Source organism: Moschus berezovskii, chromosome 25 (genome assembly GCF_049115385.1).
Source record: "Moschus berezovskii isolate FMDL1 chromosome 25, NW_MosBer_1.0, whole genome shotgun sequence".
Lineage (NCBI taxonomy): Eukaryota > Metazoa > Chordata > Mammalia > Artiodactyla > Moschidae > Moschus > Moschus berezovskii.
The window spans coordinates 13130956-13144973 of NC_142484.1; the positions used below are offsets into that span (position 1 = coordinate 13130956).

Consider the following 14018-nt stretch of genomic DNA (forward strand, 5'->3'; position numbering starts at 1 on the left):
GGTAAGTTAAAAAAATACAAAATGTTTTGAAAATTCTGAAGCTCTTAGAGTTCATCAGGAAAATGTGAAAATTGGCATATTTGAGCACCATCATGTGCTAGATCTATGCCTGGGAGTTTTACACATGTCATGTAACCCTCACAGTAACACCAGGAGGTCATTATCATCTCCATTTTACACAGGATGATATCGAGGCTCCGGGAGCATATTTGGCCAAGGGATGTAACTGCTGAGCAGGAGAGCTAGTGGGGAAGCCTGGGTGCTCAACTCAGAATCTGTGGATTTTCCACTGTTCTCTGCTGCTTCCCATCTAAGCTTAAGTCCAGAAACCCCTTTATACTCTGGTTTTACAGTTGACAGCGCTGATGCTAGAAGATTTCAAGTGACTTACTTAGGAGCAGACTCATACCTAGAATTCAGTTTTCTTGAACAGTTTATTAAACAACAAATAATTGAAGAATATCACCCTGTTTTGAATAGTTCATTAGTTACAGAAACTCCGTAGGTCTTGTAAGTATATCTTAAAGAACAAGAACTGGGTATTCTGTATCGGTGCTTTAGATTCCAGACATTTTTTGAATGAAAGAGTTTGCCATCTTGGGCTTCTTTATGTGCTAACAGTATTTTAAAATGATTGAGTGAGTGAGTGAAAGTCACTCAGTTGTGTCCAATTCTTTGCGACCCCATTAACTATACAGTCCATGGAATTCTCCAGGCTAGAATACTGGAGTGGATAGCCTTTCCCTTCTCCAGGGGACTTCCCAATCCAGGGATCGAACCCAGGTTTCCGGCATTGCAGGTGGAATCTTTACCAGCTGAGCCACAAGGGAAAATGATTGGGAAGTACCATTTTAGGCAGTATTTTACATCTATAATACTAAACTTTACTAGCAGGCTTTCCTATGTGTCAGTGAACTGTTCTTTCACCCCAATCTGCTAAGTAGTTATTTCCTTTTTTCTCCCCCCTTTATCCTTGCTTTATGTGGTTTCTGGTATTTTATGTCATGTTATGTCTACTTCTTTATCTTGGTAAGATTAGAAGAAAGATATTTTAGTCTGGAGTAAATATCCCATCCCTTCCCATCTCTGTTTTCTTGTTCTGTTCATCCTTGAACTTTCATCTTCTCCAACTTTTCGTCTTCTCCTAAGTGGATACCCACTTAGGAATCAGGTGTGTTCTTCTTTTTTCCCCTGGCAACCAATCTGTACACATGATCAAGGACGTCACACACCAGATCTAGAGTGACTCACATTCCTTGACATGAAGGAACTTAGAGTTGAGATGGGGAGGCACACAGTTAGACAGAAAGATGCAATATGATTGAATGAATGCCTTATTTTAAAGCTACTTGGTGAGTGTTTATCATGGGGCAGGCATTGTGTGAAGTGAGCATCTTATGTGCATTATCTCACGTTCTCTCAATAACCTTATGATCCTGATTTTAAGGAGAAGGAGAGTGATTTAGAGCACGTCCATGTTCTGCCTAACGTCACTGAAGTCACAGAATTGCTGCTGAAATCTGGGTCCAGAGCCCAAGCTTGTAGCCACTTTGCCTCCTGTGCAGGTCAGAGCACTTCTCTGTGTGTCCCCAGGCCCTCATGTGCCAGGCACAGGGAGAGAACAGCCCCAGTGCTAGAGTTAGAAAGTAACAGTTACTTAACAGTCACATAGCCACTTTAACTGACTGCATATCATCCTTCAGTTAGGAATTCAAGATACAAGAATTCAAGACATAACACGTATGTCCAAACTTACTCATCACAATCATTGAAAATAGCCGTTTATCAATATAACATTAAATACATTAGGATATGTTCATACAGTGAAATGATAAAGCTATAGTAAAGAAGGAACAAATGCTATAGGGATCTGGAACAATGTAAAAGGGATGCTTTTATATGAAATAAATAAGGTTTAAAAGAGATGCTGCTTTGTATAGAATTGACACTATGATGCCATTTGTGGTTTGGAGAAGCAGGAAGTATTTGTATTTTTGTTTATATATAATATAAACCACTTGTATAAAATATCTTTGGAAGAATAGATAAAAAATAGATACTATGAATTGGTTCTGAAGACTGGTAAGGGATTCCAGGTAGCAAGATTGTCCATTGTCCACACCTTTTTGTGCCTTTTGAATTTTGAGCCAACTAAATTTGCCACCTATTGAAAGTATATAACTAAACATAAAGGAAATAACAGGCAGCTTGCTAGAAATGAACACAAATAAGAAAGGCACTCTGGGCTGGTGTGTTTTCTGAGTGTAGGAGCTAAGCCTGCCTGCATCCTCGCTGCATCCCAGTGTGTTCTTGGGTGTTTGTGCAATTGATCAACTAAGTTGAAAAAATAAAATCTCCAGTTCCTGTATGGGAAAAGCATAGCATTTTTTTTGTTGTTGTTGTATTAATTCCTGTTGAAAATATGTATCCTGAGTCTAACCATGAAGAGACATCAGACGAACTCAAATTAAGGGACCTTCTGAAAAATAAATGGCCTGTGAGTTTCTAAAATGTCAAGGTCATGGAGAACTAGGAAAGACTGGGGACTGTTCCCAGTTGGAGGGGACTGACAGGACATGTTGGCAGCGACGTGCCGTGTGTGAGGCCAGAGTGGACCCTTGGCCAGAAAAAGAGGGCTTTCCTTCTCTGCAAAGGATGGCAATCAGACAATTGGCAAAAGTTGAATGTGGTCTGTAAGTTAGGTAATAGCACTGTTAATATCCTGATTTTGATAGGAGTACTGTAGTTCTGTGAGACAATGTCCTGCTTTTAAGAAATAGGCACTTAATAATTTAGTAGTAAAGGGGCTTTGTGTCTGCACCTTACTCGCAAATAGTTAAAAAAGAGAGAGGATGAAAGAGAAGGAGAGAGAATAATAAAGCAAACATGGTAAAATGTTAGCATTTGGGGTAACAGTGAAGAAATATAGAAATTCTTTGTACTATTTTTGCTGCATTTTCCTCTGAAATTATTTCAAAATAAAAAAAATTAAAAAACATTTCCAATGTGGAACATTTTCTGATTTTATAACATGGGGCCTCTTGTACAGTTTTTATGTCCTTTTTTACAATTTTGTGATTATCCTCCTATAGCTCTTTATATTATTTGTGACATTCCTCTGATTTTCTTAATATTTTTGTTCCTTTTAAAAAATATATAACAACTTTGTTGAAGTTTAATTCATGTACTGTACAACTCACCCTCACTATCTCTTTATGTATGCTTGAATAGTACTACTATATAAGGAAGATATGCTTAACAAAAAGATAACATTGTAGGTGTAATTTACACATGATAAAACTCACCTCTTTTAACTGAATAGGTTGATGGCTTTTGACATGTGAATTCCCCATATATCCGCCACCCCAGTCTAGATATAAGATAGAGAACATTACAGCCCCTTTACTTACAGTCACTTGCTATTGACAGGGGCATTGTTTGCAGGATCCTCTGGAGGGTGCAGGGTGAGTGTGTGTGGTGGGGTGGCTTCTGTTGAGGTGGGGATGCTAGTGATGCAGCTGAGCTGGAGCACGCCCCTCCCTGGCTGCCGAGAGGCTCCCAGGTGGTTCGGATGTGGCCATTCTGTATCCCAGACAGCCCGACGCTGTGTGTCCCAGTTTTGTTCTTCCATGGGCTTTATTCCAGTTCAGAGGCTGCGGCATGCATAGCTTCAGAATGTTTCTCAGGTTATTTCCGGTCACAGTGGAGGAAGTTCTGGCAGGGTTCTGGGCAGTGGTCCTTCTCATCTTTAGTTGAGTGGTGTTCTGAGCAGCTTGGCCTTACCTGTCTATGATGCCACTTAATGGGCCAGTGCAAGGAGGTGTATCAGGCCTGGCTGCCCTGTTAAACAGCAGATCTCACGTGACCTTTAAACCATCAGTGTTTTATCATCATCAAAAGGGAAGATTGATTACAACATCTGTTTTGGAAAACAGTCATATTTCAAGATATAGGTTTTGTTCCCATTGGTGTTTAGCGAGGCTTTGATTTGCCAGCTGATCACTCCTGTATTGACTCCATAGGAAACAAAGTTGGTATCTGTATTCACCAAACTGTGGCCCAGAAACTTTGGCTCCCTCCACCTGCCCATTTTCCCTTATTTTGTGACTTTTATTATGCTGCTTTTCATTTTGAGTTGGTGGTATAGGAAGTCAGTGTTTCGACAGGTGTGCAAACAGGGACGAGCTGGCTGAGCAGCAGTAAGGTTTGGTGTCAGCCTAGCACTTGACTGACTTTAGTACATGGGGGCCTCGTCATCCTCCTCCTGGGGAGAACTAAGGACCGTGCTCAGTGTTGGTGATGAAGGCTCCATCCACCTGACATGGGCCTGGAGCAGAGCGTTCACGCAGTACATTGTGTCATTATTGCATACAATTTCTCCATTTTCACCTGTTTTGCCCAGGTGTGTTATCTCTTACAAAGCTTTTTTTTTCCTTCTCTCTTTGTGGCTGAGACTGTAGCTGATTAAAATGCATTCATGTATTTAAAGTCTTGGGTCCTGTTCTCTTTTTCTCAGGCACGCTGCAGAGAGGCCTTCCTGTCCCTGACGAGCACGCGCGTGGGAGGCAGATGACTGTCCTTCACCCCGCACAACTCTAGGTGCCCGGGCCGCTGTCCGGCCGGGAGGGAATGGATTCCAAAGATGAAAGCTCACACGTGTGGCCCCCGGCTGCAGAGCACGAGGAGAACGCTGCACAGGTGAAAAGTGCTGTCCCGGCTGGTATTTTAGTTGGTAGAGTTTGCTGACAGCTAGAGAAACAGCAGCTTCTGTATAGTGATGTGGGGCAAGGAGGAAACTGATGGGCGGACGTGGTACTCAAGGAATGGGCAGCATTTCAGCGCTTCAAATGCTCCACCTGCATGGGTCGCTGTGATTTCAAGAAGCTACATACCACCCATGGGCTTCTCTGCCTTTCCCCCAGTTTACCGTCATAATCCTCATCACTGCTCCATTTTGTTTCATGGTGAAAACTTCAAACTACTGGGTTTCTTTTATGTTATCCAGGAAAGGGTTTTGATTTTTGGTGTGTAGTGAAGTACAAGACATGTCTATAAAGTGAGTGGCTTTTCCTTTTCTTTTCAAATTCAGAATGTAAACTTCTCATTGAAAGTTGTCCCAGGGAATCAACAGCTCTGGAGGTTGGTCACTTATTCAGATATCGCTGCCTTTCAAATTATTCTACTAACTGGCTACACATTCTTTTGACTGTCCTTAGCAAAAGTGAATCTCTGCATTTTTGGTATGGATTTGAATTTTGGTAAGAGTCAGCAGTCATAGGGAGCCACGTTTTATATGTGACCAAAGTATGAAACTTCATTTTAAAGCATTATAATATATATGTAGTTTCATTTTCATCAAATTACATAACTATAGCTGTTCATTTGCTAGGTAATCAGAAAATTTATATTGAAGCCTTTAAATACACATATTATATTTGATTTAAGTAGTATAACTAATGTTACATTAAATAAAATCAGTCATCAGATATGATATAAAAATCTGTGTCTGAATACTGAGAAAAAGGTACCAGAGAAGCTTCCAGCAGAATAATTGACAATGCTGTTTTGGTTCTCATGGAGGCTATCTGGAAGCTACTTTCATGTCGCTGTATATTTTGGGGTACTTTGTTTATAAACAAAAATGTAGTCCATTAACAAATAGGGTCCACATTTGCAGGTAACCAGGCAGTAGACAGCAGAGCTCAGCACCCTTTGTTGCTCCCCATCCTTGCAATATTTCTTCTCCCATCCAGGAATCCTGGTTTAGCCGAGTACTTGGTGATGAAGACCAAGTTGAAGAATTTGGATAACTCTCAAGGAAAAAAATTTTTTTTCTTTTTTAAGCACTGAGACTAAAAGATTTTGATGTTAATGAACAAATCTAAACTCACAAAATTATCTTGCAGCACTTAAAATTGCACAAATATTTCAGAAGCCCAATTCTTGTGCAGACTGTATCTTCATGGGCAGAGCAGATTTATGAGAAGCTGGGGTAATCACTTAGTGCCAGAGTGGAAGTTTGTTTTATTTACTTGGTGCTTGACTGCATCTTGTCTTCCAGTTTTCTTTCTGTGGGTTGAATTAGCTTATGTCATCTTTGGGATCTGTTCTCCACTGTAAAAACTGAAATAAAAAATTATGTGTAAAGCCAAGATAGTATAAGAGTAAAGATTCTGACCTAAGAGGGCCTGACTTCAATATCAACACATAAATTATTTCTCTCCCAAATGTGTACTTTGACCATCTGCTTTGTACCTTCAATATCAGACACTAGGCTGTGTGCCAACCTGCAGGAACTAAAACCTCCAAAGCCTACTGCTCGGAAAGCACTTTACAGAATCAGTTTCTGCTTTAGTTCTTCATAGACAAAAAATTATTTCCCCTGGTGACAACTGAAATAGTTATCCAAAACCCCTGAAAAGTACACTCTCAGAATTTTTTGTGTCCTTACCTACTTGGCAAAGAAAAGTTCTGTTACATTCACCAAGTCAGCAGACATTCACCCCTTGCCTACAGAACAGCCATGGAGGACAAAAGAATTTGTACGAAAGCAAGTGACCTTGTTTTAGTGTGTTTGGCAAAAGGCACTCTTCGTTAGAAAGTCGAATTTTTATGATGTATTGAAAGCAACTGATTTTTGAGTCTTGACATATTTTTCCACCTTACAGAATAATCTGTGCTTTGTAGTTTGGTAGTATTGTCCATCAGGAATCTTCTGCCACATTTCTTCTCAGCATGCCCCAAAAGAGAGACCTGCAGTTGATATTTGAGGCAAATTCAGTTCAGTTCAGTTCAGTCGCTCAGTCGTGTCCAACTCTTTGCGACCCATGAATCACAGCATGCCAGGCCTCCCTGTCCATCACCAACTCCCGGAGTTCACTCAAACTCACGTCCATCAAGTCAATGATGCCATCCAGCCATCTCATTCTCTGTCGTCCCCTTCTCCTCCTGCACCTAATCCCTCCCAGAATCAGAGTCTTTTCCAATGAGTCAACTCTTCGCATGAGGTGGCCAGAGTATTGGAGTTTCAGCTTTAGCATCAGTCCTTCCAATGAACACCCAGGATTGATCTCCCTTAGAATGGACTGGTTGGATCTCCTTGCAGTCCAAGGGACTCTCAAGAGTCTTCTCTGGCACCACAGTTCAAAAGCATCAATTCTTTGGCGCTCAGCTTTCTTCACAGTCCAACTCTCACATCCATACATGACCACAGGAAAAACCATAGCCTTGACTAGACAAAGGTGTGTTTAAATCAGTTGCCTAATATTAAGTAAAACTCAATGAGAAGGTCCTTGGATCCCTCTGCCAAGTCACTAACTCAGCACAGATGAAGACACATTCGTTCATCATGTTCTCCTTTCAGGGGATCTTTTAGAAATGCAAGTGTGTGATGTTCTCGGTCAGTTCCCCATCTTTGTGCTACAGGGTGGGTTCCACAAGGGTGATCACTTCATACTTGCTGTTTTTTCTTGCCCCAGGTGCATTTTGTTCCAGACGCTGGAACTGTGGCCCAGATTGTCTATACCGATGACCAGGTCCGTCCGCCGCAGCAGGTGGTGTACACGGCAGATGGTGCCTCCTACGCCTCCGTGGATGGCCCTCAGCACACACTGGTCTACATCCATCCCGTGGAAGCTGCACAGGCATGTTGGGACCATGGTTGATGGCTTGTTTGTTAATCTGTTAATTCATCCCTTAGGTTTACGCTCTGCCAGTCACTGTGCTGCTGGCAGGTGATGCAGGAAATATGCAGATAAGATGTGTGCTCTCAAGGAGCTTATAACCATCTTGGCAGAGGAAGATGTGGTTTGTTTATTTAAATTAAATGTAAGGAGTTAGAGCACTAACCTAGAATGAGGTCTTTTCCCCACTGACTGTTGATATTGATCGATTATTGTTATAAACAAGATTATCAGCCTGTTACTTTTCGTAAGTATCAAGAACAAGGACGAACATGGCATTTATTTCTGTGTAATGTAATCAAGATGAATCTCACTGGAAACATGCACATTATTTCAGTTAAACGTGTAAGTGAGGGATCCTACTAGCTTGTTAACTGCTATTTACTAATAACTTATATTGATTTTTAGTACTGTACAGAAGTGAGGGTAAAAGCTGTACAATTATAACTGCTTTTATTTTTTTTTTTGCTAGTGACTGTGAGTGTTGGTTTCCAAATGCATAACAGGAATATCCCCCAAAGTATAATTGTTACTTTGTATTTTTAGCACTTGATAATGTACATTGTACTTTAAAATATATTAGAAATCAGTTCCATTGTTTTTTGTTTAAAAAAAATTTTTTTTTACATGGACCATTTTTAAAGTCTCCACTGAATTTGTTACAATATTGCTTCTGTTTTTATGCTTTTGGTTTTCTGGCTGACAGGCGTGTGGGATCTTAGCTCCCCTACCAGGGTTGAACCCGCACCCCTGCATTGGAAGGTGAAGTCTTAACCATTGGCCCTCCAGGGAAGTCCCCAGTTCCATAGTTTTTGTAGTAGGATCCTGGTAATCAAAATTTGCCCTCATGCAATATTTAATCAGGAGAGCCAAAGTACTCCCAAGAAGAAATGAGACCCACCTAATAAATGCCTTTCAAATCTATATAAAGGTGAAATTGCCTGATAGTCAGATGTTACTTTTGGAATAGCCCTTCTCAGTTTTAGTTCCCCAGCTGTACTGAAATAAGAACATGTAGATTATGTAAAGAATGTCCTGTGCGCAACTTTTAGATCATTACTATGTTACTAAATGTCTGAGTTATGATAGTTTTTAAATGTCAAATATAAGAAATCTGAAGCTCCCTAAAATTCTTTTACAGTTCTCTGGAATCAGCACTTAACCATGGTTCCTATGACCATAAATTTGCTAAAGCCTCAGGCAAATTAGAGTCATTTAAAAGTTTTAGAGGAAAGAATACTTTTTTGGATTGGAGATTTCTTGTGGTGTCCTGGCTAAAATAATTTTGAAAGTTTTCCTTCTTTAGTTATCACGACTGTCAGTCAAATAATGTTTATAATGAGAACTTTGAAAATTAATGATCTTACTGGCTTTATCCATAAAAGGGTCTATGGAACATTAAATGAAATTTATTTATTTATTTTCTACATCGGCTGAGTGTGCTTTTATATTGGAAAGAGTTGTAATCCTTGGGTATACAGTATTCTTCTCTTTGTCAGTGTATCTCCAACCATTTTCATTTAATTGCGAGTCTACCCCTGTGACAGAATGTTACGTGAGAATGCATGCCCCCTTGTTCATGGAATGCCTTTTTAATTAACTGTGACATTCAATCTCAGGAGAGGCTTTGCTTTAGAGTAAAATCATGAAGTGTGTAGTGTGTTAGCCAATGGAGAGGGTTAGATTTTACAATCTCTTTGAAGACATATAAATGAAAGGCTTTAGCAAAATACAGGATTACTGTCTTTATCTTCTTTATTAATGAAGATTATTACTAGCTATTTGAGAGTAACTCTCTCAGGAACTGGTGCTTAGCAGTAGGATAATTTTTCCTGCATAGACAAGCTGTCTAAAGATCTATTGATAAGTTTTTGTTGTTGTTGTTGTTTGTTTAGACGCTGTTTACAGACCCAGGACAAGTAGCTTATGTCCAACAGGACGCTACAGCTCAGCAGGTAATGAGTTGCTTTTTCGCCTTCTTGTTGTTTCTGGATAATATTATGAAGTTACCCTTTCCTGGAATACCCCCAACCCTCTGCACTGCACACTCTCTGAAAGTCTGTCTCGTGTGTTTAGAATATTCTCGATGTCTGTTAATGAAGACAAAGCAGAACGCAACACTAACACACTCTAACCAGTATGTATTGAAATGCTTTGGTAACACAAAAATGATTTGTCAGGGGAATTTAAGCATTAAATTAAAATAAGGATATCAATTGAGTATTTGTTCAAGTTCCAAAGAATAATCCTGAGTTTCAAAAGTGTCTGTGGAAATTTGGAAACATTTTAGTACTTGTTCTTTTTTTTTTTTTGATTATTGACTTACATTTGATTTGCAATGTGTTAGTTTCAGGTGTATAGCAAAGTGATTCAGTTATATCTATATTTATATTATATATATATTCTTTTTTAATGTTCTTTTCCTTATGGTTTATTACAGGATTCTGAATATAGTTCCGTGTGCTATAAAGTAGGACCTTGTCGTCTGTCCATTTTTTATTTATACCTACCCCTCTTTCCCCTTTGGTAACTATAAGTCTGTTTTCTAAGTCTGTGAGTCTGTTTCTCTTTTGTAAATAAATTCATTTGTATCACATTTTAGATTCCCAGTATAAGTGATATCATATAATATTTGTCTTTCTCTGACTTAGAATGATAATCTATTTTAAAATATTCGGGTAAAATTCTTGCTTAAATTGCCTATACCCTTAGTGGTAACTTTCTTCCTTTTAGTTTCTGAGAATTGAGATTCTTCTTGGTTTTCTTTAAAAACATTTCTTTTCTTTTACCTCTATTTCTAATACATCCTACTTGACTTTGAGGAACTTCTTCCTTATTTTTCTTCTGGTTGTGAAAGTGATAAAGAAGGTGCAAAAGCTTGATAATTGTCAGTCCTACCCTAAAAAGAATGTGACTCCAAATAGTTTTATTTTCACAATGGCTAGTATGACTATTATTCAGCTGTACCACTGGGTATCATGAGTGATTTTTAAGTAAGCTTACTCATCAGTAAGCACTTTTTGCTTTTCAGATTTCTTAGTAGATGATTTGGATACTTCCATTTTATTTTATGATTACGTTTTTAAATCAATGGGACATTGTTATTCTGTTCTAGTTTTGACTATGCTGTGCAGCCGGAGCAGGCAATGGCAAGCCACTCCAGTACTCTTGCCTAGAAAATCCCATGGATGGAGGAGCCTGGTAGGCTGCAGTCCATGGATTCACTCAGTCGGACACGGCTGAGCGACCTCACTTTCACTTTTCACTTTCACGCATTGGAGAAGGAAATGGCAACCCACTCCAGTGTTCTTGCCTGGAGAATCCCAGGGACGGGGGAGCCTGGTGGGCTGCCGTCTATGGGGTCGCACAGAGTCGGACACGACTGAAGCGACTTAGCAGCAGCAGCAGCATGCTGTGCAGCACGTGAAATCTTAGTTCCTCTATGAGGGATTGAACCAGTGCCACCTGCGGTGGAAGTGCAGAGTTTCAGTCATTGGACTGCCAGGGAAGTCCTTGGATAATTATATTTTAAAATTTGAAAAGTGAACAGGAGTTGTGTTAATATTATTTATGGAATCTAGAGAAAATTAGGAGTCTTTGTCGTATCACTTACGGTTGAATTTATTCCTCATTGCTAATGACCTACAATTTTGTGAGGTCTGTCAACTTGAATGAGAGTTTGTCTTAGTACATTGGGGCTGCTATAACAAAACATCATACACAGCATGTGTGCCTTTGCTCAACTGCTCAGTCATGTCTAACTCTTTTCGATCCCATGGACTGTAGCCCATCAGGCTCCCCTGTCCATAGGATTTCCCAGTCAAAAATACTGGAGTGGGTTGCCATTTCCTTCAGGGATCTCCTGTGTCTCTTGCATTGGCAGGAGATTCTTTACTGCTGAGCTACCTGGGAAGCTCCTACCATGTACTGGGTGGATTATAAACAACAGAAATTTATTTCTCACAGTTCTGGAGTTTGGGAAGTCCAAGACCAAGGTGCCAATAGGTTTGTGGTCTGGTGAGAACGCTCTTCTTATTTGCAGATGGCTGACTTCTTGCTGTGCCCTCCATGGCAGACAGGGGTCTTATAGAAGGCACTCATCCCATTCATAGGGGCTCCACCCTCATGGCTCAGTCACCTTTCAGAGGCCCCACCTCCTAACTTCCTCACACTGCGGATTAGATTTGGACATATGTATAAATTTGGGGAGACACAAATACTCTGTAGCAGAGTTGCTATTTTATTTTAGGTATTTTGTGCTAATTAAGTATATTCTTGATAAAGATAAATCATGTCCATTTCTGTGAATATTTATTGATTCTACCAAACAGGCAATGGCTAGATTTAATTCATTTTTACATCTGAATAGGAAAAAAGCAAAGTGAAATGCCTTTGTATTTCTAGATGATTAATTCATTTACTCATTTTTAGAGTAATGATTTTTTTTTTCATAATAAAGCTGCTGCTGCTGCTGCTGCTAAGTCACTTCAGTCGTGTCTGACTCTGTGTGACCCCATAGACGGAAGCCCACCAGGCTCTCCCGTCTCTGGGATTCTCCTGGCAAGAACACTGGAGTGGGTTGCCATTTCCTTCTCCAATGCATGAAGCTGAGGCAACGCAAAAGAGAAAGTACATAAAAACCCAAACAAATTCTGCCCAGAAACATCCTCATTAACTTACAGTTGGTAATTATTATTCTAGACTTCTTTCAGACGTAAAACAGACAAAGATAAACAGATAGGGGACAATTGTGCCGTAAGTGCTATTATTAATCTAAATACTTTAAACTTAATTTACTCCTGTTTTCCTAGCCCATCTTGAGTTCTGGTCCCCTCTGTCTTCACCTCCTGCTGTGATGACCTGACTCAGAGCACTGACCCTTCCCCCGCTTCCCTCCCCCACTGTTTGGGATTCCGTTCCATCGCTCAGTCGTGTCCGACTCTTTGCGACCCCATGGACTGTAGCCTACCAGGCTTCTCATCCATGGGATTCTCCAGGCAAGAATACTGGAGTGGATTACCGTTTCCTTCTCCAGGGGATCTTCCCGACCCAGGGATCGAACCCGGGTCTCCCGCATTGGAGGCAGACGCTTTAACCTCTGAGCCACCAGGGATTAGTTGGGTTATTATTATAACTAATACATTTCTGTTCTATTCAGTAACCACAGCTATTTAGAATTCTGCTCTGTTGTCTCCTGGCATTTACTTTTGTAGAAATCTTGAGTCTAATTTTGATTATTTTCCTCATTCCTTCTCTATCTTAATGCCTGTTTGAGCCTTTCTTTATCCTTGAAGTTTTTCTTTGAAGTCTAGTGACTTCCCCAGCACATGAATCAGAGTTCCCTAGGACAGGGTGTGTCCTTTTGATGGATAGGTTAAGACTGTATTTTGGGAACATTTTCATCTATTAGATTTTTGACGATCTTTTTAGTTTCATTTGATGTGTTCATTTTCCCAGGAATATCGGTGTGAGTATATTGGTTTTACTTTCTGTACCTAACATTTTCTCTGATCATTTTTATATCTATTCTTTTCCATTTTATTTGTGTAATTTCTTTTGTGTCCCTCATGTTTCCTTATTGTGTTTTTTAAGCTTTCTGATTAAATTATAACATATACATAGAGAAGTACAAAAAATTATAAGTAATAATGCAATGATATGAAGTAAGTATACTTTGTAACCAACAGCCAGATTAAATAACAGAACATTCAGTTCAGTTCAGTCGCTCAGTCGCGTCCGACTCTCCGCGACCCCATGAATCACAGCACGCCAGGCCTCCCTGTCCATCACCAACTCCTGGAGTTCACTCAAACTCATGTCCACAGAGTCGGCGATGCCATCCAGCCATCTCATTCTCCGTCGTCCCCTTCTCCTCCCGCCCCCAACCTTTCCCAGCATCAGAGTCTTTTCAACAGAACATTACCATCTCCTAAAGGCTTCCCAGCTGACTCAGGGGTAAAGAATCTGCCTGCCAATGCAGGAGACGCGAGAGATGAAGGTTCAATATCTGGGTCAGGAAGATCTCCTGGAGTAGGAAATAGCAACTCACTCCAGTATTCTTGTCTGGAAAATTTCATGGACAGAGGAGCCTGGTGGGCTACAATCTGTGGGGTAGAAAAGAGTCAGATACACACACACACACACACATACACACACACACCCGACCCCCCCCATCTCCTAAAAGCCATACACACACACACACACACACACACACACCCGACCCCCCCCAACCCCGCCATCTCCTAAAAGCCATCCTTATGCTTCCTGCTAATCACTGCTCCTTCCCTTCTCCTCAAAGGTTACACCCCTTAGACTGGTTTTCCGTGGTTTTGAACT

General features: G+C 40.4%; 1 protein-coding gene across 4 annotated transcripts in view; it reads left to right on the forward strand.

Annotated features, from left to right (window-relative positions):
* PRDM10 (PR/SET domain 10) overlaps window positions 1–14018 on the forward strand; it is a 97970-nt gene that overhangs the window by 27389 nt on the left and 56563 nt on the right. For all 4 annotated transcript variants that reach the window (XR_008684420.2, XR_008684421.2, XM_055415865.2 and 1 more), the window contains exons 2-4: window positions 4517–4698; window positions 7479–7643; window positions 9578–9637. Coding sequence is in view for 2 of the 4 variants with exons in the window: in XM_055415865.2 (XP_055271840.1) it covers window positions 4630–4698; window positions 7479–7643; window positions 9578–9637 (294 nt within the window). In the remaining 2 variants the exon portion in view is untranslated. The remainder of the gene's footprint in view (window positions 1–4516; window positions 4699–7478; window positions 7644–9577; window positions 9638–14018) is intronic.